General features: G+C 35.1%; 1 protein-coding gene across 1 annotated transcript in view; it reads left to right on the top strand.

Annotated features, from left to right (window-relative positions):
• The window catches only part of EPRS (glutamyl-prolyl-tRNA synthetase), a 49565-nt gene that overhangs the window by 18379 nt on the left and 8465 nt on the right, over nt 1–22721 (top strand). The window contains exons 13-28 of the mRNA XM_015821377.1: nt 2015–2125; nt 3085–3221; nt 3649–3856; nt 4374–4486; nt 5245–5362; nt 7319–7702; nt 12150–12383; nt 14059–14327; nt 15184–15235; nt 16314–16523; nt 16844–16916; nt 17619–17698; nt 19901–20002; nt 20888–21043; nt 21128–21325; nt 22469–22642. Of these exons, the coding sequence (XP_015676863.1) occupies nt 2015–2125; nt 3085–3221; nt 3649–3856; nt 4374–4486; nt 5245–5362; nt 7319–7702; nt 12150–12383; nt 14059–14327; nt 15184–15235; nt 16314–16523; nt 16844–16916; nt 17619–17698; nt 19901–20002; nt 20888–21043; nt 21128–21325; nt 22469–22642 (2619 nt within the window). The remainder of the gene's footprint in view (nt 1–2014; nt 2126–3084; nt 3222–3648; nt 3857–4373; nt 4487–5244; nt 5363–7318; nt 7703–12149; nt 12384–14058; nt 14328–15183; nt 15236–16313; nt 16524–16843; nt 16917–17618; nt 17699–19900; nt 20003–20887; nt 21044–21127; nt 21326–22468; nt 22643–22721) is intronic.

The raw sequence follows: 22721 nt of genomic DNA, 5'->3' as shown, positions 1-22721 counted from the left end.
CAAAGGCAAGAGTGATACTTCTCTTATTTCTAAGAATATCCTAAAGGTGTTTTTTTCAAGAGGCAACTGGACTTCTTTGGTTTTCTTTGAAGACATTTCGCTTCTCATCCAAGAAGCTTCTTCAGCTCTGACTGGATGATGGGGGATGGAAGGATTTATATTCCTTGCAGACAAGTGGTCATTTGCATTCTTTTAGAGAGTTGTTGAGGCCACTTGTTGGAGGTCTGTCTCCTCAGGGTCACCTGTCTCCTTAGGGTCACCTGAGTAGTGCAAATGGGTGTGGAGCTTTCTTGGAATTTCTGAAAGGACTGTGTTGTAGACAGGAAATAGATAATATCGTATCCCTCTCCCTCTGTTGAGAGGGCTGTTCAATTTTTACGTAGATGGCCTCTTTCAGCCCTCTTTCAAACCAGAGGTCCTCTCTGTCCAAAATGTGGACTTTGCTATCTTCAAAAGAGTGGACTTAGTCTTTTAAATGCAGATGGACTGCTGAAACTTGTCCTGATGGGTTTTTTTTTCCTATGTTGTGCAATGTGTTTGTGAAGTGTTTTTTTTTGTTTCCACAATGTACAAATCTGCACATGTCTCACTGCATTGTACTGCATATACCATGTTGCTCAGTTTGTTTCTGGGTGTTGTATCCTTGGAGTGACCCTCAGGACACAGATAAAGCTCCCAGTGGCCTCAATGACTCTCTAAAAGAATGCAAATGACCAGCTGTCTGCAAGTAATATAAATCCTTTCATTCCCCACCATCCAGTCAGAGCTGAAGAGGCTTCTTGGATGAGAAGCGAAACATCTTTAAAGAAAAACAAGAAAGTCCAGTTGCCTCTTGAAAAAAGCACCTTTGGGGTAACCCTGACCTGGATGACTGATAATCTCCATAGACATTTCTAAGAATGTATTTCCAAGAAAGTAGAATATAGACTTTATTATTCATGAGTGCTCTTGTTTTATATAAGCTTAAGCATGAAATATAGAGGGATTTTCTCCTCAAAGAACATATATCCTTATAAGTAGCAGTTTTTAACAATTGTTTAAACTATTATAATTCTGGGGATTGCAATTGACATCCTGAGAACTGCTGGAGGACCAAAGGTTTCTCATGCTTCCTTAAAACCTCCAGTTGTATAAAATAGTAAGTCATTGAAGAAAGGTGATAATGCTTAAAATAAATGATTTGGAAGTGTGTTAACAACAGAAACAATATTGGTGGAAGATACTACCTTCAGTATTGAGTAAGTTAGAAATGAAGTAGAAATAGAGGCCATTTTTAAACGAAGGGTTTTTATCATAATGTTGCCTTATTATAGTGCTCTAAAGCTGTTGTATTTAAATAATCATGCTAGAATGCACTCTTTTTGGAATACATTTATAGAAATATATGGCTTTAAAGCCAGAGATTTGGTAAGGAGAAAATTGTGGAATTTTGTATATAAAAGAAAAAATATCAAATAAAAGTATTTTAAATTGCAGTGTGCCATTTGGCATTTTAATACATTTTTTTTTCATGTTTGAAGAGCATTCCACAGATATTCTGATTCTGACTATTTTTCAGTGTCAGAAAAGGTTATATATTAATGATAATGTAATGCATATATGTAGATAAGCCTGTTTTTAAAACTACTGAGTGATAAAATGCCTCAGATCCAAAGAAAAAGTTTATAGTTAGCACTCATGTTTAGCCTAATTATAGTTTATTTCAGTTAGGAATACATATACTTACAAACTCTCTCCCAAAAAGTATTTTAAAACATTTTTTTCTCAAAGGACAGGAAAATTACATAAGCATATTTTGTTTTTGGCTTTGTTTTATAATTTAAATTCAAGAAGCTTTAATTGCAGTCAACAGTGCAGTAACATAAAGAATACCAGTTAATATTCCTAGATGGTTTGTGTGTATTATATGTGTACTTTTTCATTCATATAACTCTTTGTTTTAAAGATTTGTGCTTGAAACATAAGTGAATATTTGAATAATTATAATTTCTTAATTATTATCCTTGGGATATAGGTCATAGACCCAGTGGCACCTCGGTTCACTGCATTGCTAAAGGATGAAATAGTCACCGTAAATATTCCTGAAGCTCAAGAAGAGATGAAAGAAGTGGCTAAACATCCCAAGGTTTGTTTAAAGAATGCAGTAATAAAAATATTGAAACATTGGAACCAACAGGACTTTCTACCCAATGAAAAGAAAGCAAAATCAGACTATCAAGTTTGAATATTGTAAGAGCAATTGGTAGGCCAGCAGATGGGTTAACAAAAAGATTAAAAAATGTAAATATCTTCAACCTGAGTTCAAATCCTGGTTGCTGCATCCATGCAGTTTTCTTAGCAGTTTTTTTTTTTAGAAATGGCTGACCACTGCCTTTTTCCTGGTTGCTTGTTCAACTTCTTTCCTAGTCTATAGCCTTGGAATCTCCAGGATATCTTCCCATCTTAAGTACTAACCAGGCATAACCTTGTTTAGCTCTGAGATTTGAGCAGTGCTACGAAAGTATGAGATATAGAGTTTTCAGTTCTGGAGAAAAGTCCATGAAAAGAAAAGAAAAGCCCTATAAACTACACATAATGATGGTTTTGGTTTCGAATCCATTCACATCTTTGTCCAGTTCCACCTACTTTGGGGGCTATATATCTCTAGTGTACCTTAAGATACATCTTAGATCAGGGGTGGGCAATTCCCAAAGGGCCACATGAGAAATTGGGACTGTTTGAAGAGCTGCTGCCTCACCCCCTGCTACTGCCACCTTGCCCCCGATGCTGATGCTGATGCATTGTTACCTTGTCCTACAACATCGATGCCCTGTCCTCTGGTGCTGCCGCTCTGCTTCCAATGCCCTGCTCCCTGATGCCACTGATACTACAGGTTGTATATGGACCACCTGTGGGCCAGATGTGACCTGTGGACCATAAAATGACTAGATTTAGATATCCAAAACATTGTTTCCTCTTGGTTCAAGAAAAACAATTTACCACAATGACAAACATACAACTTTTGCCTTTTCTTCCAGAATAGTTTATTGTGTTGTGATTTTTCTAACACAAACCAGTTCTTTATCCTTTTCTGTTAATATACAGAATGCTGAAGTTGGCTTGAAGCCTATCTGGTATAGTCCCAAAGTACTGATTGATGGAGCAGATGCAGAGACATTGACAGAAGGAGAAACGGTTACATTCATTAACTGGGGCAACATAATCATCACCAAAATACACAAGTATGTTTTACAGTGGATTTTATGTTTCGATATTGTATTTGGAATTTCTCCTTCTTCTTAAATATTTAAAATGTGTAGTGGGTAGAATCATTACAGTATATAATCCACTTCTAAACCTGTTATCCTTTTCACTGCATATGAAATTCTTGGAAACCATGTGGTAGGTGAAGCAGGGAACTATATTAAGAGAGAGATGAGGCTTGAAATGACAGGGGATGCAGTGACCTATGTGACCACAAGCTCTTTCTCTTCATATAGGAATCCTCTTAAATTTAAATAATAGATTTGGGTTATTAAATTTGACTGCCATTTCTTAAGATTCACTAACTCTTGGAAACTTAAGTTAATTTCCATTGATTTCTTGGGCAAGGTTTTATCATTTAGTTTTAAAACACCCAGATAATCAAAATATTTTGTTTCTTTGTAGGAACCTCACTGGGAAAATCACATCTATGGATGCTAAATTAAATTTGGAGAATAAGGATTACAAAAAAACTACTAAAATCACCTGGCTAGCAGAAGCCTCTTCTGCTTCTCTCACTCCAACAATCTGTATGAACTATGAACACTTGATTACCAAGCCTGTCTTAGGCAAGGAGGAAGACTTCAAACAGTACATTAACAGAAATAGCAAAGTAACTTTACTATTATTATCAACTGTTGCATTTGTGCCACAAAATGATAGTTTCAAGAAACCATGTGGAATACATGAGCCCTCCTCCCTCTTTAAATCTCACTCATTCTTAGGCCTGACTTAAATTCAAATTGACCCAATAAACTCTATGGCTGAATTGAGATTTTATCCTTTACTTTCCTGATTAAAATTCAGCATTCTAGCCCATCTTCCATAAAATGATGTCTCCTAAGCCTTGGGATTATAGCTTCTACCATCATTAATTATTGGCAAGAGTCACACATTGGGAAAGATCAGGCTAGCCATAATTATGTATGTAATTCTATGATTGCTTTTTCTTAGTCTTTCATTAGGATCTTCATGAGTTGCTTCATGGGGAATTGAGGATTTTCAATATCCATCTGAAAAGTTAACTTTCACATTAACTATAGTAATTCGGCACAAGTACAGTAATTCTTAACATGTACAGAATTTTGTTCTTTAGGAAGTTATACAACTTATTTTTAATCTTTTTATAGCAAGAAGAACTGATGTTAGGTGATCCTTGCCTAAAAGATTTGAAAAAAGGAGACATCATACAGCTTCAGAGAAGAGGTTTTTATATTTGTGATCAACCATATGAGCCTATTAGGTGAGTACATAGAAACCAGCTTGATTTTAACTGTATAAGATTTGGAAATTTGGAATGGCCATTTTTTTTTCAGGGCTAAATTGTTGAAGTAGAGTTAATGTATCTGCTGCTGTCCATAAAAAGTCTATATTTCTGCATTATATTTACTTATAGAGAAGACCATTACATTGTATTTAACAAAGGAAAGTGGGATAATACAGTTTAACAACAACAACATTTGAAAGCTAAGCAACCTATATTACTTTTAGTGACATTTTTCCCTTTTATGGAATATGCAAATTACAAATTTAAACTTTTCTTTATAAGTAAGCAGTGATTGTTACTTTAAAAACTATATTTTGAATTGCAATATTGACTGTTCATGAGGCTTTAATATGGGTTTGTTATTGCTGTCAAAAAATCATTTTGAAGTACACTATATGGAAATGTAAGAAAATGCCTTCCCTCTACTACTTCTGTCCGTCTCTCTGTTTTTCACCAAATAAAGACATTTTTCTCCTGGATTTACTGCTGTGGAGATGGGTGAGGTATAATAAGAATATTTTGATATTCATTGTTGAAGCTTAACTCAAGATCCACACAACCCTACATGTCAATTTTCTGCTGCCTTTCTTGTTCTGTACCTTCCTTACAAATATAATTTCACAAACACTTTTATTTCTATAAACTTTTAAAGTTTAAGTGGTAATTTTTCATATTGATTCATTTGTCTATTCAATTATTATTATTATTAATTAATTAAAAATCTTTGTTTCTAGTCCATATAGCTGTAAAGAAGCTCCATGCATTTTGATTTATATTCCTGATGGGCATACAAAAGAAATGCCAACATCTGGCTCAAAGGAGAAAACCAAGTCAGAAACAGCAAAGAAAGAGGTAAGCAGATCCAGTTGATATATATTGTTCATCAAAAATAATATTGATGGGCATTAATGTTGCTTATAACAAGTGATCATAAACTATTTGATATTCAATAGGGACAGATGCATTTGTCAGGGTTGGAATAACAAATGCACCTGTATAGGAAGCAGAATATATGATCTGGGAGCATAACGATTGAAAAAAATCTCAGGATTATAATCAGTCACAAATTGATCATGAGTCATTAAGGTGGTACAATTAAAAAAACAATTACTCCACATTTTGGTTTTATTTAAATTCATATATTTTATAAACCTCTGCTGAGGTTTCTGTTCTGTTTTATCAATTCTTCTCTAATTGTTACTGTTCTATTGAATATGTTTTATGTATTTATTGTGCGACCAAATTCCAGCAATTTTTATGAAAATAATCAGGTATGGAGCCATTACTTCTATTAATCATCAAACAGTGATTACGACAATATAGTTATATTCTCAGTTCTTTTATTGTCTGTATCTTTTGAAATTGCTGAATAATTTATTTTCAGCTGGTATTGTCTGCATTGTGGATACTTATTATTTTGTATTTTTTTTCTTCATGCTGGTGTAAGGCCATAAGAAATCAAATAACTCACTGAGTCCATTTTTCCTAAAATTAATGAGAAGTTTTGTACTGTACTACGTTGGGATAGGATTATACTCAATATCATTTGCCTGTCAAATACTTAATTTAATGTTTGTTAAATCAGTAAAAATATAATTCTTGTGGTTGTTTTTAACTTTTCTTCCTGCTTATATCCATCTTTATTTTATTAGTTGTGTTTGTGAGATGGGCAGCCATGTAAATAGATTAAATGAATGAACAGATAAATCATCAATATTTTCCTGCTTCTATTCTTTATTTCAGTCTGGCTCGTCATGTAAGACTGTATGCAGTATTTATTCCAAGAAAATTGCTCATTCTTCCACTCATAGATGCTGCGGAAATTATTTTTATTTTTGCTCCCTCTTTGAAGTGTTGCCTTGTTAGGATCAGGAATAGAGACAACATTTTTCACATCATTCTGTTCATACTTAAGAATGGGATTTAACATCAACTTCATAACACATTACAAGATTAATTAAAGAAATTAATTTGATGCTGAATTTTATAATAGATGTAAGAGCATTGTTGTGTTTAATCTAGTAGAAATGGCAAAAATCTCCGCTTTTTGTGAAGGATTTATAAGAAAAATATATTTTGGTTTGGAGAAGATGGATTGATTACATATGAAAAGTATTATTTAGCTTAATATGGCTGAATATTATTTTTAGTTTTATGATTTAATTATAATATTATTTTGAGATGTTATGATAGAAGAAGTATGTGATTGAAAAGTATCATTTAGCTTCTGATTAAGATTTAATTATAATATTATTTTGATATGTTATAGATATAGATGAACTAGGAGATTGAAAAGTATTATTTAGTTTATGAGTGAATTTAAGATCATTATTAGTAGTTTAATAGGGTTGTATACTATTTTGAATTTTTATGGTTTAATTATATTATTATAAGATTATTATTATTAGTTTAATAGGGTTGATTATTATTTTGAATTTTATGGTTTAATTATATTATTATGCTGGTTGTTAATTAGGTATATTATTATTTCTGTTAATTGGTTAATACTTATTTTGAAAGGGAGTTAAAGTATGTTATGGATTTAGTTGCTAGTATAGTTGGGTAATGTTATTTAGATTATGTTATTGTTTATTTGTACCCTGTAATCAGCTCTGGGAAGTGGGGGTGGGAGGGGGGACATATGTTGTAAAAAAATTTAAAAAACTTTTCAATTAAAAAAAAAAGAAAAGAAAAAAAAGAATGGGATTTGGATACCAGGCAATACTGTCCCGCCTCTCAAATGGTGCATATTGTAGTTAGCTATTTTCCTCATTTTCGTAAATGCATAATTTGGTTTTCTTTTCAAAGGTTGCTACTACAATGAAAGGTCATTCTGCTTCACTTGGGGCTGATGTTTCTCCTACTTCAGTTTCCCCTTCAGCCCAGGATCCCTTAGCTCTTTACAGGAGGGTGACTGCTCAGGGTGATGTAGTCCGTGATTTGAAACAAAAGAAAGCAGCAAAGGAGGACATTGATGCTGCTGTGAAACAACTCTTGGTTCTGAAAGCAGAATACAAGGAGAAGATTGGTCAAGACTACAAGCCGGGAAACCCTCCAATTGCAGCAGATCCCATCCAATCTTCCAAATGTGAGGTGGTCGCCATTACCAATGTGGACGGCAAAATTCTTTATGATAATGTAGCTGAGCAAGGAGAAGTGGTCCGAAAACTTAAAGCAGAAAAAGCTGCCAAGGTTAGTAAAGAGATCAGTTAGGCTGCCTTAAATTATTGTTGTGTGATTCTGTCTAAACCCATGTGCTCCATTATAACCTTTGAAATCTTCATACATATCTCTTCATACGTTTTCCTGAGAGAAAATGTTCTCTGGATTCTCCCAAGTTCCAGCTGTTATCTTCTTTTAACAAAAGAGCAAATATTTAACTTGGTTTTGGAAGCGTATCACTTTTTTTGCTTCTTAATTGTGAGAGGGCAGCCATATTTTTTGTTATTAAACATTATATTTGTGTGAATAATTTAAAATAATTAAATACTTTGCATTGTTTGTTTCAAATTTGGCCATGTGTATCTTTAGATCAGTATCCCTTTTCCCCTTTTCTGTCTTAATCCCTTTTAAGTGTGTTCTTTTATTTCTGGTTTTAAGTTCACATAGATACTTCTGTCACAGTGTTCCCAGCTCTGAAAACAAAAAAGAGAAAAAAGGAGAAAAAAAACCCAGCCAGGAGTAAAAACTAACAATTCACCAAAGATTGAACTTTCCTAGTTCAATTCTTCTGTTTGTGGATAGTTGTGGGCAGAACTCATGATTGTAAAGTAGCTAAATGAAGAGGTTTATAGAGATACTTGAACAAAAGTATAATAGCGGTGGAAATAAAATAGGCTAATGCAAATGGTTTTTAGATCTTTGACAAATATATTGTTAAATGATAGCAAGCATTCCTTGCTTTACTTTTAGTATAGCTTCTTTTGATACAGTGTTATGTAGTTGCATGTTATTGCATACAAAACAGATGATTATTTTGTTCACATTGAGAAAATACAGAATAGTTTGAACTTTAAGGGAAAACAAAAATGCTTTACTTCACTTTAGGTCATTTACTTCATTTTAGTTTATCAAAAACATATGTCCTTCTGCCTTCTCGGCATAGCAACAATTCTGTTTACTGAATCTTATTTAGAGAAAAAAGGTCTTTTTGAATTATATCCAAATCTGCCAGCCTTCCATTCTAAAAAGAAATCTAAAAAAATCACTTGGCTTGGAGAAAGGATACGAACAAAAGCTATTAATTGCTTTTCTATTTAAAGTTTAAATAGAATATTTTCTGCCAATTGCAGAAAAAGACTGGTTTTAGAAAGTTTTAACTTAAGAAGCATTTATATGCTTCATAATTCATAAAATAAAAATATTTGACATTCACATGGAAATTTGTTACCTATCTAGTTTAGGGAAACGAAACAGTCCATGATAAACAAGTTCATGTGCTATTCTCCTCTCCAAGAGAATGATTGATAGTTTCTCTTTTTTTCTTTTAAATAATTACAGTTTCCAGTTTAAAAAGAGTGGAGAAAAGGGAGCCTCGTGGCCTAAGACTCCTATTCAGGCTGCTCCTCATAACAACAAATACATTTTGCATTTCTTTTGAATGAGTTTAATGTCATTTTTATTCTACTCTGCTTGTAGAAAACTTTTAAAAATATTTCTGCATTTACTGATGTGATATATTCTCTCCCTGCTTCAGGATCATATAGATGCTGCAGTAAAAATGCTTCTTGCTCTAAAGGCAGAATATAAACAAAAGACAGGTCAAGATTATAAGCCTGGACATCCACCTGCAGCTCCTCTTCCTCCTTCCTCCTTGTCTTATGCTTCTGATCCTACTTCTTTAACTATGAATGGTTTGACATCTTCTGGCCAAATAGATGAAAAAGCTCTGTATAATAAAGTAGCTGAACAAGGAGAGGTAGTGCGGAGACTCAAAGCAGAAAAGGTTTCCAAGGTAGAATAATGATAAATATTCTCTCTCTCACACACACACACACTCATTCTCTTTCTCTCTCTCTCTCTCTCTCTCTCTCTCTCTCTCTCTCTCTCTCTCTCTCTCTCTCTCTCTCTCTCTATCTATCTATCTCTATCTCTCTCTCATTTCAGGCCTCATGTAAATTATGTAAATTATATTGTATAGGGTAGAATAATAGAATCAGGACTGTAATCTCTTCAGCAAGTCCCACAAATGGTTTTCCTTCCTTCTTCCCACAACGGCTTGCTCAGATGTTCCCTAAGGTCTACATTCCTTTACACCAGTGGTTCTCAACCTGTGGGTCGGGACCCCATTTGGGGTCGATCGACCATTTCATGGGGGTCGCCAAGCAAGGCTGTCCGCCATTTTTCTTGTCAGCCATTTTTTTTGTCCGCCATTTTCCCCCCCTTTTCCGGCGGGTGCCTTACCTCCCTTGGACTGGGCCAGCTGGTGGTCAGCCTGCTCCGTCTCTGCCACTTGCCAGCTACGCCTCGGCCGGCGCAGGGGGCGGAACCATGCATGCGTGACGCTCCCGGGCAGGGAAAGTCCTCGACTTACGACCGGTTGGGTAGTCCTCAACTTACGACCGGTTTAGTTCTCGACTTACGACCGGTTTAGTCCTCGACTTACGACCGGTTGGGGTCGCGGCATTAAAAAGGTTGAGAACCACTGCTTTCCACTATCCTATCCTTCATTACTGTACTTTATTGTGAAATATCTGCGATCCCAAAACCAGAATCAGAGAACTGCAATGCAGTATTATGAGAGAATACCGTATTGCCTCTCAAGGAAGGAAGGAAAGAAAGGAATCCCTGTGGATTCTACTGTTAGTCGTTGCCGACTATAGTGGGTGATGCTCATCTCTGATTCAAGGCCGTGAGCCAGCTCTGTCCAAAGACATTTTCACGGTCATGTGGCTAGCATGATGTCGCAGAGTGCTGTTTCCTCCCCACCAAAGAGTATTTATCTACTTGCATTTGCATGCTTTTGAACTGATAGGTGGGCAGGAGCTAGGTGAAAATGGGCGCTTAACCTGTCATGTGACACTTGGGTCTCGAACCCGGGCTGTCAACTTTCCAGAGAACAAGCCCACCATCTTAACCCCTTTATCTATTGCACCACCCTATTGCCTTTCAAGGATAGCTCTAAATCAGTGTTTCTCAACCTTGACAATTTTAAGGCATGTGGACTTCAACTCCCAGAATTCCACAGCCAGCAATGCTGGCTGTGGAATTCTGGAAGTTGAAGTCCACATGCCTTAAAATTGTCAAGGTTGAGAAACACTGCTCTAAATCCTTCCTCCATCAAGTATTCTATTTTTTATCAGTAATATTTTCCCAAGCTCCCATTCCCCCAAATATTGCAAAGCATGAAATTATATTTCATAAGCGTTTAACCTAACCCTATACATGTTTGACACTGTTTGCTTAAAAATTATTCTTTCAAAGTCATTGTGAGAGAGCAAAGCTATTTTCTTTACCTCTTCCACTTTAAGAACTTATTGTAGGCATTAATCCTAAAGCATTAGCTTTCTGACTTACCTTTGTATTAAATATTTAAATGAATCTGAGAGCCAGTAATTTCTGTTTTTTTCTTATATATGGACACCAATTTGTGTACGTTAGACTGTCATGAGAAAAAATCTGTGTTTTGAAAAGTGACATGCAGAAACTGATAATAACAAGAACAATTAAAGAAAAATGGGTGGGTTGCACTAACCCAGACACAACCTGGGGATTCTCAACTCACAACTCCTGCTCAAAGAGCAGGTGTCAGTCGTAGTTAGAGGGCCTAGTGCAACTTCCTGTTGTGTCATTTATGCCCTTATCTGGATCATGAGGTCCTACGTAGTTATTCATGCCCATGTCATCTCTTGATTGGATTACTGCAGTGCATTCTATATGAGGCTACCCTTGAAGAGTATTAAGAAGCTATATCTGGTGCAGAATGATATGACACGCCTAGTTCTGAGATGGCACATATGTGCAGTGACACATAATAACACAATTGTTCTTGAGCTGCATTGGTTACCATTTTGCTTCTGGGTCCAATTCAAGGTATTGGTTATTACCTTTAAAGCCTTATATGGCATAGGTCCAGGGTATCTGAGGAGCTTTCTCACCTCAAGGGAACTAGCCCACTCCACTTATGCCAGCGGAAGAGGCCTGCTACAGATCCTGCCTGCTAAGGAATTTGGGTGGGGGGGGGCGGGATCAAGGAGAAGAGTCTTTTCTGCTGTGGCCTCGACCCTGTGGAATATTCCACCACCACAGCTGAGAACTGTTCCTACTCTTTTGACCTTCCAGAAGAGTGTCATACTTGGTTTCGCCCTTTGGCTTGGGGCCCTGAGGGGGTGCTCATCACTGGAGATGGTTGATAGGTTAAGAAGACCTCATCCCTGCTCCGTCTGTCTTTTGGGTCCTGTTTTTTTTTTTTTTTTTGCATAGTTTACTAATTTGCATAAAGCAAATGTATTTCAACAAATACATTTCATTTCCATGCGACAAATCTTTTGCATAAAATAGTACAGTATGTTACTAAGATGCCCAAGAACATATTGTTTATTTGATAATAAAGAACGGAAAAGTAAAGAAAAGAAAAAGTATGCAGCTAGTTTTTGAGATGGTTGTACTTATTTGCTTTTTCTTGACAATACTCCCATAGGATAAAGTGGATGAAGCTGTCAAACTCCTCCTTTCCTTAAAGGCAGAATATAAAGAAAAGACTGGCCAGGACTATAAACCAGGACAGCCACCTTCATCTCAGACATCTGACTTAAACCACCCCAAAAGCACAGAAACCAGTAGTCCTGGCTCTCCAGAAGCACAAGTTCTTTTTAACCAGGTTGCTCTCCAAGGAGAAGAGGTTCGAAAATTAAAATTGGAGAAGGCAGAAAAGGTAATTATATTAATTAACAGTTTCATATACTTGAAGTGAGCCTGGAATACGTATTGCACTCATTTTTATTCTTTACTGCCATCCTATTCTTTGAAAATAAGTTGATTTCTCATTAAGTGTTGCATGTTCTAACCGTTCTGAAATTACTTCAATATTTGCAAATAGCTTTAGTGAAATCAGTAATTTTGGTAACTTCTGGAAAAAAAATCTTCCAATTTTCTCTGAAGATTCATCTGGGACCCATCACTTGTCAGCAAAACAACTTGTCCTTATATACAGAACAAAGCAAAAATAATTGTTTTTCCACTCTTTTACTAGTTCATTTTTACTGTGTGGTAAATTAGTTGTATCATTCAGAAACATGCCACATATTTTTAAAGAATCTTAACCTTTTTTCAGGATGAATTTAGATCTTGTCCAATGTATTTCATCAGGATTTAGTGGTACATACATTTTTTGCCATTAAATATAATATAGAGAAAAATCTAGATTATTTTTCCAAGGAATTTACAGTATCATTTTTTACTGTGTCAGGCAATATAGGAAGAATGGAAAAATGTCTCTTATTTTTTTTTATTTGTTTTTAAGACATTTCTGTGTCTTATGCTGTATAAGGTATTTGAATACATTGTATACAAAACATAAAATATGAAACTATAGTTTAATATATTAAAGCATATTAATCTACACTGACAGCAAATACACTAGTGGCCACAAGCAGGGGAGCTACATGTCATCAATTTCCAAATGCCAAGCTTATAAAAATAGTTTTAGGTATACTTAAATTGAAATATAATTGATCCATCTAGACTAGGGTTTCTCAATCTTGGCAACTTTAAGCTGTGTGGATTTCAATGCAATTCAAAAGTTTAAAATTGAAGCCCATACAGCTAAAAGTTGCCAAGATTGAGGTTTATTAATCTAGATTGATACAGGTACCATTCCTTTTAGTGACCATTTGAAGTTACAATGGCACTGAAAAAGTGACATGACCATTTTTCTCAAGACCGTTGCATGGTCATGTGATCAAAATTCAAATGCTTGGCATGCATTTATAGTATGACAGTTGCACTGTCCTGGGGTCAGGTGATCAACATTTTCCTTGCCTCCCCGCTATAGTGGGTCGGGTGGATGTCACCGGCAAGAGATGGTCACAAAATTTAAACAGAAATAGCAACATATAAAATGCATGAAATAAAATAAAGCAACCAGAGACTCTTTGGATAACAACAATATTCACAAAAAACACATCTAACAAGAGGGCTGCATCCATCTTACTCCATAGCTGGTTGGGTGCAAGTTCTAACAATGAATAATGCTTACTGTCTGCCTACAGAGTACCAAAATTGTATTTATAACTCTGTAAGCAAAAAATATTTTTTAATAAAGATCTTTTATATTTTTGTTTGAGATAGGAATTTAAGAATGGGCAAAGATTTTCATGCCTTCTGTTCACTCAGTGGTTCAACTTTCTGTAGTAAAAATGAAATAATGATGCTTTTCTAAGAACCCAGAAAAATCTATGTCTCTTTAAGTTCACTGCATCTCCTTTATTCACGCTTTTGTTCTATACTTTATCAATTATAATAATATATTACATATTTGATGCAACTAATTGTCTTTTGGGTTTCTCTTTTATTGCCTATAATTCTATGGGAATGTTCCCTTCCCAAAGGATAAAGTTGATACTGCAGTACAAAAACTACTTCAGTTAAAAGCTCAGTACAAGTTGTTAACAGGAGTAGACTACAAGCCAATTTCTACAACTGGTGCAGAAGATAAAGACAAGAAGAAGAAGGAGAAGGAGAACAAATCTGAAAAGCAAAATAAGCAACAAAAACAGAATGAGGGACAGAAGAAAGGAATGCAGAAAGACCAAGGAAGTAATTACAATCTGTCTTCTGATGGACCAGGAGATGGTCAGGGACCTAAGAAACAAACAAGGTAAAAGTGTTAAGATATAATACAAGCATTGTGTTAAACAGAAAAGCTAATTTTCAAATAACTATACAGAGTAGCTTGATTTTACAGCTGTTTTGTAGTTTTAATCTGTGTGGACTTCAATTTTAAACTTTTGGATTGAATTGATTTTTTTTTTTGAGTCAGCATACTTTGGATATAAATGACACAGTTTTAATTCAGGCTTCACCAATAAATAACAACAACAAATAATAATAATAAAGTCTAATGTGTTGCTTCTAAAGCTGTCCAGGCCATTTATATCATTTGCATAATTATATGTTGCTTACAAAATTTGATACAATTTAGTACCAACAGCTCTGTTAGCCTATAAAAATCAAGATTTTACCATGTATACAGAGATGACATGCATGTGGTAATGCTTTTCATAGATAACATAATATAGCAAGGATTGTTTTCTGTCCTTCAATTGTAATTGAGCAATTCTAACTGTTTTCTCTGTTTAAAATTTATTCAGTACCAGCTATTTGCTTGGTCCTGTGTAAAATGTGATATAATATCAACTTTGATAACAAAGATGAAAGAAGAGAAAGTAATAAAGACATAATTATGATGCTTGAAAGAATTTCACAACTGAAAGAGGGAACCTGGCAAAGAGACTTTCCCCCCCAGAACAAATAGTAACAGAAATGAGGCGTTTTCTTTTTTAATATGGATGTAATAAAAAGTAAACATTAACATTTTATTTTCTGTTTCTGGATTATGTACTGCATATGCAATTTAATTTTTTGAGGTAAAAGATTAAAACAAGTAAACTGTTGCTTTATTAATTCAACAATTATTGACCAAAATGTACTAATTTACTTTCCCTTTGCTGCAGATTGGGTCTAGAAGCTAAGAAGGAAGAAAATTTAGCTGAATGGTATTCTCAGGCAAGTATATCTCAAATGGATATATATATTCCCCAAAATGTTTGCTTATAACAACTTAGTAATTGGTATTATGTAAATTATATTCTTAAAATACCAAAGGTAACTCAAAATCTCAATATATTTTAACAATTAAATCTATTAGGTCAGATCCAGAGTTCATCACTGAAGTAATAGAAAATCATTAATTTCTGTGAATTACTGCTCAAAATAAAAAGAACGTGAAAGAAAACCCAATATGAAAAAGGCTACAATACTGAAATGGAAGTGAATGCAAAATTATTTTGTTTATTTATAACAACCCATTTCATGAAACACAACCCTGGGTGGCATACAACAATTGAATAATAAATATAAAATATAAAATCCCTATTAAAAATGGAAAGTATAAAAACAAATATACCAACCCTAGGCAAAGGGGAGATAAGAATGACCACCTAGCAATGGAGCCATCTGAACGTATCTCTAATTCCCTGGGAGTTGTAGGCCTGATTACATAATCAGGTCTTGAAGGACTTCTGAAATATTAAAAGGGATGGAGCTATTCTAATTTAGGGGAAGAAGAATGTTCCTTAAGGGGATGGCAGATTTCACAGCAGAGAAGGCATGTCTCTTGTGACCCACTGAATGAAGGTCTCTAGCTGGTACTTACAACACATCTGCCACACCTAATGCTACCAGGGATAGGGATTTTTTTTAATATAGTTAGTTTTTATAGGGAATTTGGTTAGTATATTTCTGATAAAAGTAATTTCAACCTAACACACAATTTCCTTGAAATCAGTGGGCTATACAGTATTTAATTCTAATATTGATTCAGTTGTATTCATAACCTAAATAAATGTATGTATTACCTGTATATTATTTATACTCCACTACAATTCCATGTGACTTGGCATTTTACAGAAAACATCTGCAGTCTGTATTAAAATTGTTTTACCCCTCTATCTGTGGGTACTTCTGTCTGTCTTTTTTCACTTTAATATTTCTTACTTATTTCATTGCACTATTTTTTGAATATTTATTCTTTTGAGTATTTGGCAACATTATCCATGACCAAAGCATTTTTTTTAAAATAAAGGTTATTACAAAATCAGAGATGATTGAATACTATGACGTGAGTGGCTGCTACGTTCTCCGTCCATGGGCTTTTTCAGTATGGGAAGCTATCAAGGACTTTTTTGATAGTGAAATAAAGAAACTTGGAGTGGAAAACTGCTACTTTCCCATGTTTGTATCTCAAGCTGCATTGGAAAAAGAGAAGAAACACATTGCTGATTTTGCCCCAGAGGTAAATTTAAATATTATATTAATTTTACCTTTGCTCTGAATGTGCTGCAAAGATTTCAAAAGACTAGCCCCAAATAAAACTTGGTGACCAGCAAAAATGGAGCTGATTCTTGGACTGGGTATTGAATTGTGTGTCTTTGAATGCTTGTATATCTAGGTTCTCAGTTAATCAGTATAAAAACAATAGTATAGGAAGATAGATCTTTTTATAGCAATATTAATTAAATTGTACTTTCCATATTGTTAACAAGACTTTGTGTGTATATATTTCTGTATATAAACAAAACGTTTGTAAAAAACAAAACATTCTGTGGTTTTTAGGTTGCCTGGGTTACAAAGTCTGGCAAAACAGAGCTGGCAGAACCAATTGCTATACGTCCTACTAGTGAAACAGGTAACAATGAATGGTGTAAAATGCAGTAGAAAAAACACTAAATCTTCCCTTAATGTGGTGTTACTGCAAACTAATGACAGTGGCTTTTGAAACAAGAACGGAATTATCTTTGATTCAGACCAAGAGCTAGCATTAGAGTGTTGCTCAGAAGCATACTATTTCAAAGAAAAAGGAGATGGGAAATATGGATTGGTTTTTAACTAGATGTATTTGAGACTAAATCCAAATCAATAAATCTATTAAAATATAATATTTATCTTTGGATTATAACTTTATATTGCCCATTTTCCTGCTTTTAAAAATTCTACAAAGTGGGTGACAATATACAAATAAGGTGTAAAAACCATAAATACTAAACTAGATCACAAGCACAGCAACATAATTTAACCAAATGCCTGAGTATATAGAGATGTGTTAAACTAATCCCTAAACTTACAAGGCTTAACACCAACTGTATTTAAATAGGAAAAATTTTTTACAACTGGGGAGTTGTATTAGCAAGGTCCTCCTTTGGAATGTCACATGGCAAATGCAGCAAGCTTAGGAGGGCACCTCTACTAGATCTTATTTGATGGACAGGCACTGAGGGAGCAGACCCTTGGTCTAAACTGATATCTTGAAAATCAACTTAATTTCAAAATAAACAACAGATTACGTTGCACTCTTTCAAAAAATAATATGTTCCATGTTTTTGATTTGTAGTTATGTATCCTTCATATGCAAAATGGATTCAGTCCCACAGAGATCTTCCCATCAAGCTCAATCAGTGGTGCAATGTTGTAGTAAGTACAGGTTTTTACAGAGTGCATTTTATTATTTGCTAGTTAACCAGTAATTGTTGCTCTTGCCTCTCATTACTGTATGGTAATAATCTGCTTCTCCAAGTGCGCCGGAGCAGTGCAGTCAAACTATCTAGCTTGACTTCTTCCAAGAAACCGGATAGCCCAGCCTTGCCAAAACATGCATTTGTTGCCATTACCAGTTCATCTACCCCTAGCCCATAAAGCCTAAATGAGTCCTCCCAGAGCTTTGTTGGAACCCAGCCAGCCTAGCCTTGTTGGACCTGGGCTGGTAGACATGGCTCACCTGAACAATTCCACATAAAACTGGCCTAACTGATCCAGCCCCATTTTATTTGCATATATGCCAATGTTGGGCTATATATGGCACATATGTCCAAAGCTGGCCTGTTTGGTCACACCCTTTTGACTTAAGGGACACAACATCTATAGATAGCTCATTTGGACCTAACTGGGCATTTTTTCTGTCATGGCTGTCTTTAGAGTCAGCCAAGTTGACTATCTTGTTCCCCATGCCCTTAGGAAGGGTTAACTGGGGGAAAGTTGTAGGTAAACAGGAGAAGAGAATGGGAAAAGATAGGAGGCAGGAAAAATAATGTTCTAATAATATCATGCATTATATTATTCATGAACAGCAGATATACAGTACATAAGCCACAAAAATTGTAACTTCTGTCATTAACTATCTGGGCATCAGTGTTAATGTAATTTTAATGAAGAAAAACTATAGAAGTCAATGTTTAAGGTCTTAAAACCAGCCATAGAGGAAACATCTTGAATAAAAGAGTTTCATAAAGAGTTTCATTTCCAAACAGGCATCCCTCCATGATGGCACCAACATTAAATCCTTAAAGGGCACTCAAAGCTTTTGGCTCGCAACAGAGGGCAGGAGCTGTTCCTCAAGTGGGCAACAACAGTGTAGAAATTTTACCTATCAGTTTGATCAGTTTGGATTTAACTCAAATATCTACAGAAACTCACAGCAGGTTTCATATACTGTATTCCTGGTGGGAATCCCCAAATGGAAACTGGCTGCTCCATTCTGATCCACTATAGTTTTGAAATTTTCTTGAGAGACATCCCTATACAGTTGATCACAGTTGAGCCAGAAAATTTCTGTTGCTAAGCAAGGCAGTTGTTAAGTGACTTTTGCCCCATTTTGCGTCTTTTTTGCCACAGCTGTTAAGCAAATCAATCAATCTGAATACAGCTGAAAGGGGCCTTGGAGGACTTCTAGTCCAACCCCTGCTCAAGCAGGAGACCCTATACCAGTTCAGATAGGTGGTTGTTCAGTCTTTTCTTAAAAATCTCCAGTGATGAAGCAGCTACAACTTCTGAAGGCAAGCTGTTCCACTGGTTAATTGTCCTCACTGTTAGGAAGTTTCTCCTTAATTCCAAGTTGCTTCTCTCTTTGATTAGTTTTCATCCATTGTTTCTTGTCTTGGATTCTGGTGCTTTGGAAAATAAGCTGATCCCCTCTGCTTTGTGGGGACCCGTCAAATACTGGAATACTGATATCATGTCACCCCTAGTCCTTCTTTTCTCTAGACTGGCCATACCCAGTTCTTGCAACCGTTCTTCATATGGTTTTGTCTCCAGGCCCTTAATCATCTTAATCACTTTAGTTGTTAAGTGAATCATGCAGTCAATAAGCAAATCTGGCTTCCCCCATTGACTTTTCATGTCGGAAGCTGGCTGGGAAAATTGCAAATGGTGATTACATGAGCCCAGGACAGTGTATCTCATAAATATATGCCAGTTACCAAGCACACAAATTTTGATCACGTGTCCACAGGAATGCTGCAATGGTCGTAAATGTGAAAACTGGTCATAAATCACTTTTTTCAGTGCTGTTGTAACTTTGAAGGGTCACTAAATGAATTATTGTAAGTTGAGGACTACCTGTATAGACCACTAGTCTAACAGGAGGGAAGTAATACATGGCTGAGGGTAATGATAAATGAACATAATATATTGTTCCAGTGATTCAGATCATTCCCATTTAAATTGGTTTTTCACAGTATGTGAGTGAAGCTATAGATCCCTAAATTTCTGAAATCACTACTTCACATCAAAAATAATAGTGCTGAGTCACGCCCAAAAGGTGTCTTTAAAAGTGAATGTATTGATGAAGATTATGATTTGAACAAAGACTTATTTTTATTTTTATTAAATTGCTTGAAGCGCTGGGAGTTCAAGCATCCACAGCCCTTTTTGCGTACTCGTGAATTCCTGTGGCAAGAAGGACACACGGCATTCTCTACTTACGAAGAAGCAGCTGAAGAGGTACTACATGCCAAATAATTTTTAAAAAATCATTGCTCATTTTTCAAGGCTTTCAAAGGATAACTCTGAAATATTTGCCTAAATATTTCACAGCTATTTTACACATAGAACAAACATTCTTAGATTTTGCACATACACTTGTTTGTTTATGTGGGTGAAGATATAGTATAATTGGAATGGATTGCAGCAACAGACTTATGATCAACATCATCATCCCCCCCAAAACAGCTATCTCCTCGAGGAAGCTTCTCTGTGCATGTGCAGAAGCAGCACAGATCACAAAAATGCCACCATTACATACTTAAAGTTTGATGCAGGTCTGCAAGTTGCACCATTTGCATTATGATACCACATACGTTATTTTTGCCCCATGTGCAGGTACCCATGCTTTCTGGGGCAGAACAGAGATAAATTAATGAATTGTTTTCATGCTTTTGAGAATACCTGCAATGCAGTAGTGAATCTAGTTGTATTTTCCTTTTGTATGCGGTGAGGTTTACAGTAATATATTTGATTGCTATAATTTGCTACTTGCTCTTCTTGGTGCTTACAGAAATCAATATATTTTAAAATGATTCTGTTGGAGATGTAAATCTTGTAGGAAAAGACAAATGCAAAATTAAACAAAAATCACATTTAATTTAGGTATTGAGCTATGAAGTTCAAGAACAACTGAACATTTATTTTCAAGAATCTTTTGCAGTATTCATTGCGACTCTGTAGTTTAATACAATTTAAACCTGCAGTTAATGGCAGAATCTTAATCAGGACAATTAGTTTTGTATCTGATTGAGCGTTCTTGGGCTTATAGGACACTATCAAATATTAAAACCTTTTTAGTATATATACTTACAAAACTAGTTTCTAACTTTTTTGCTTGCCTAGGTATTGCAGATTCTCGATCTATATGCTCGTATATATGAAGAACTTCTTGCAATTCCTGTTGTGAAAGGAAGAAAGACAGAAAAAGAAAAGTTTGCAGGTGGAGATTACACCACAACAGTTGAGGCATTTATATCTGCAAGCGGACGAGCTATCCAGGTACAGTACCAAATTTGTTGTTTACCATATATTCATGCATAGAAGTTTACTGAATGCTTTTTATTTTCTTGTATTGTATTTTAGGGAGCAACATCTCATCACTTGGGACAGAATTTTTCAAAGATGTTTGAGATTGTCTTTGAAGATCCCAGAATACCAGGAGAGAAACAATTTGCTTATCAAAATTCTTGGGGCATTACAACCCGTACCATTGGTGTTTTGACCATGATTCATGGAGATAACATGGGTTTGGTGCTGCCACCTAGAGTAGCATGTTTTCAGGTGAGGTAAAAAAAAAATCCTCATTGATGCACATCTTTGATGGCTTTTTCCTTTTTCCCCTTACCATTTTGTAGAAAAGGGGATGGAGACAAACTAGGTTTAAGCCATAGCTGACTACTTGTTCTGAAGTCCTAATTACTTCAGTTGTGGTTATTTGTCCTGTAAATTTCAGGGAATCCTAAACATTCTTAATTAAGTCCCACTTACATTTGTATTCAATCCTTCAACAATTGGCAATTAAATTTAGCTAGGGAAAGCTGTATTCAAAGAGGGTTACAGGGATAACATTCTATCTGGTACCACAAGGGGGCAAAGAAGGCCATGTACCAGCTGTGGTACCATCATCTCTGTGTTGCTGTGGCAGCATGGAAAAGTGCAAGGAGATGCAACTATTTGCGTTGCTATTGCATTCTATAAATTGGCTTGAGGTTTTGAATAGACAAGTAGAGAAAAAAAGGGGCTAAAGTAGAGATTCTGGTTTTATGTAAAAATATTCCTGATGTTCTATTGCCTTTCTCAGCAAATCAGTGTGATTGCAATACTTCATTGATGTTTGTTTAATTGTTTTTATATGCTTTAATAAATATGTGTAGACAAAAAGTAAAATTGGAATCAATTATTAACATTGGAAAAAATGTTTAAAAGGTTCTAATATTATAAAGTGTTGTTCAGAAATGTATTAGACTGCAAGTATGAAAGTTAAGAATGATAAATTATCTATTTACAATGCTTTCTCTTTGAGAAAGAGAAATTATGAAAGATATCATTAATGAAGGATAGGAGAAATAGCATGGTATAGTGAAAATATTGATAATATATTTTATTTTTTTGTATCCCTTTGAATCAGATAGTTTGAGTAATTTTCTACAGTTTTTGGGTTGCCTTCCTTAAAAATTATAAAATAAAAATCCATCTTGCACATTTTATAGCTGTATAAAGTAGTACACTATTTAATAGAACTATGCAAATCTTTGGAAAACATAAAATTGTATATCTGGGACATCTTTCCTGAAGCAGATGCATATATTTTCCAGGATCATGCAGCTCCTTTAGGAACTGCTCCTTATACATGCAGCTACATAACAGCTTCATTTAGTGAGGCTTCCCTCTGTCTAGCTTTATAACTATTGGGTCCTTATTCAGGTGGTGATTATTCCCTGTGGTATCACTAATTCCCTTTCGGAAGAAGAAAAGGAGGCTTTACTGACAAAGTGCAATGAATATTGTAAGAGATTGTGCATTGCTGATATCCGTGTGCGAACTGACTTGAGAGAGAACTATTCACCTGGGTGGAAATTCAATCACTGGGAGCTTAAGGTAAATATTTTAATTCTGTTCTCTTTTGATTAATTCTTCATTACAGGCTTTTTTCGTCTATATAATTTGGTATTAGAAG

The sequence above is a fragment of the Protobothrops mucrosquamatus genome, unplaced genomic scaffold, assembly GCF_001527695.2.
Source record: "Protobothrops mucrosquamatus isolate PMUCROS unplaced genomic scaffold, P.Mucros_1.0 scaffold1318, whole genome shotgun sequence".
In the NCBI taxonomy this organism is placed as follows: Eukaryota; Metazoa; Chordata; class Lepidosauria; order Squamata; family Viperidae; genus Protobothrops; species Protobothrops mucrosquamatus.
The sequence above is the reverse complement of the archived record's forward strand: the minus strand, read 5'-3'. Positions and strand labels throughout refer to the sequence as shown.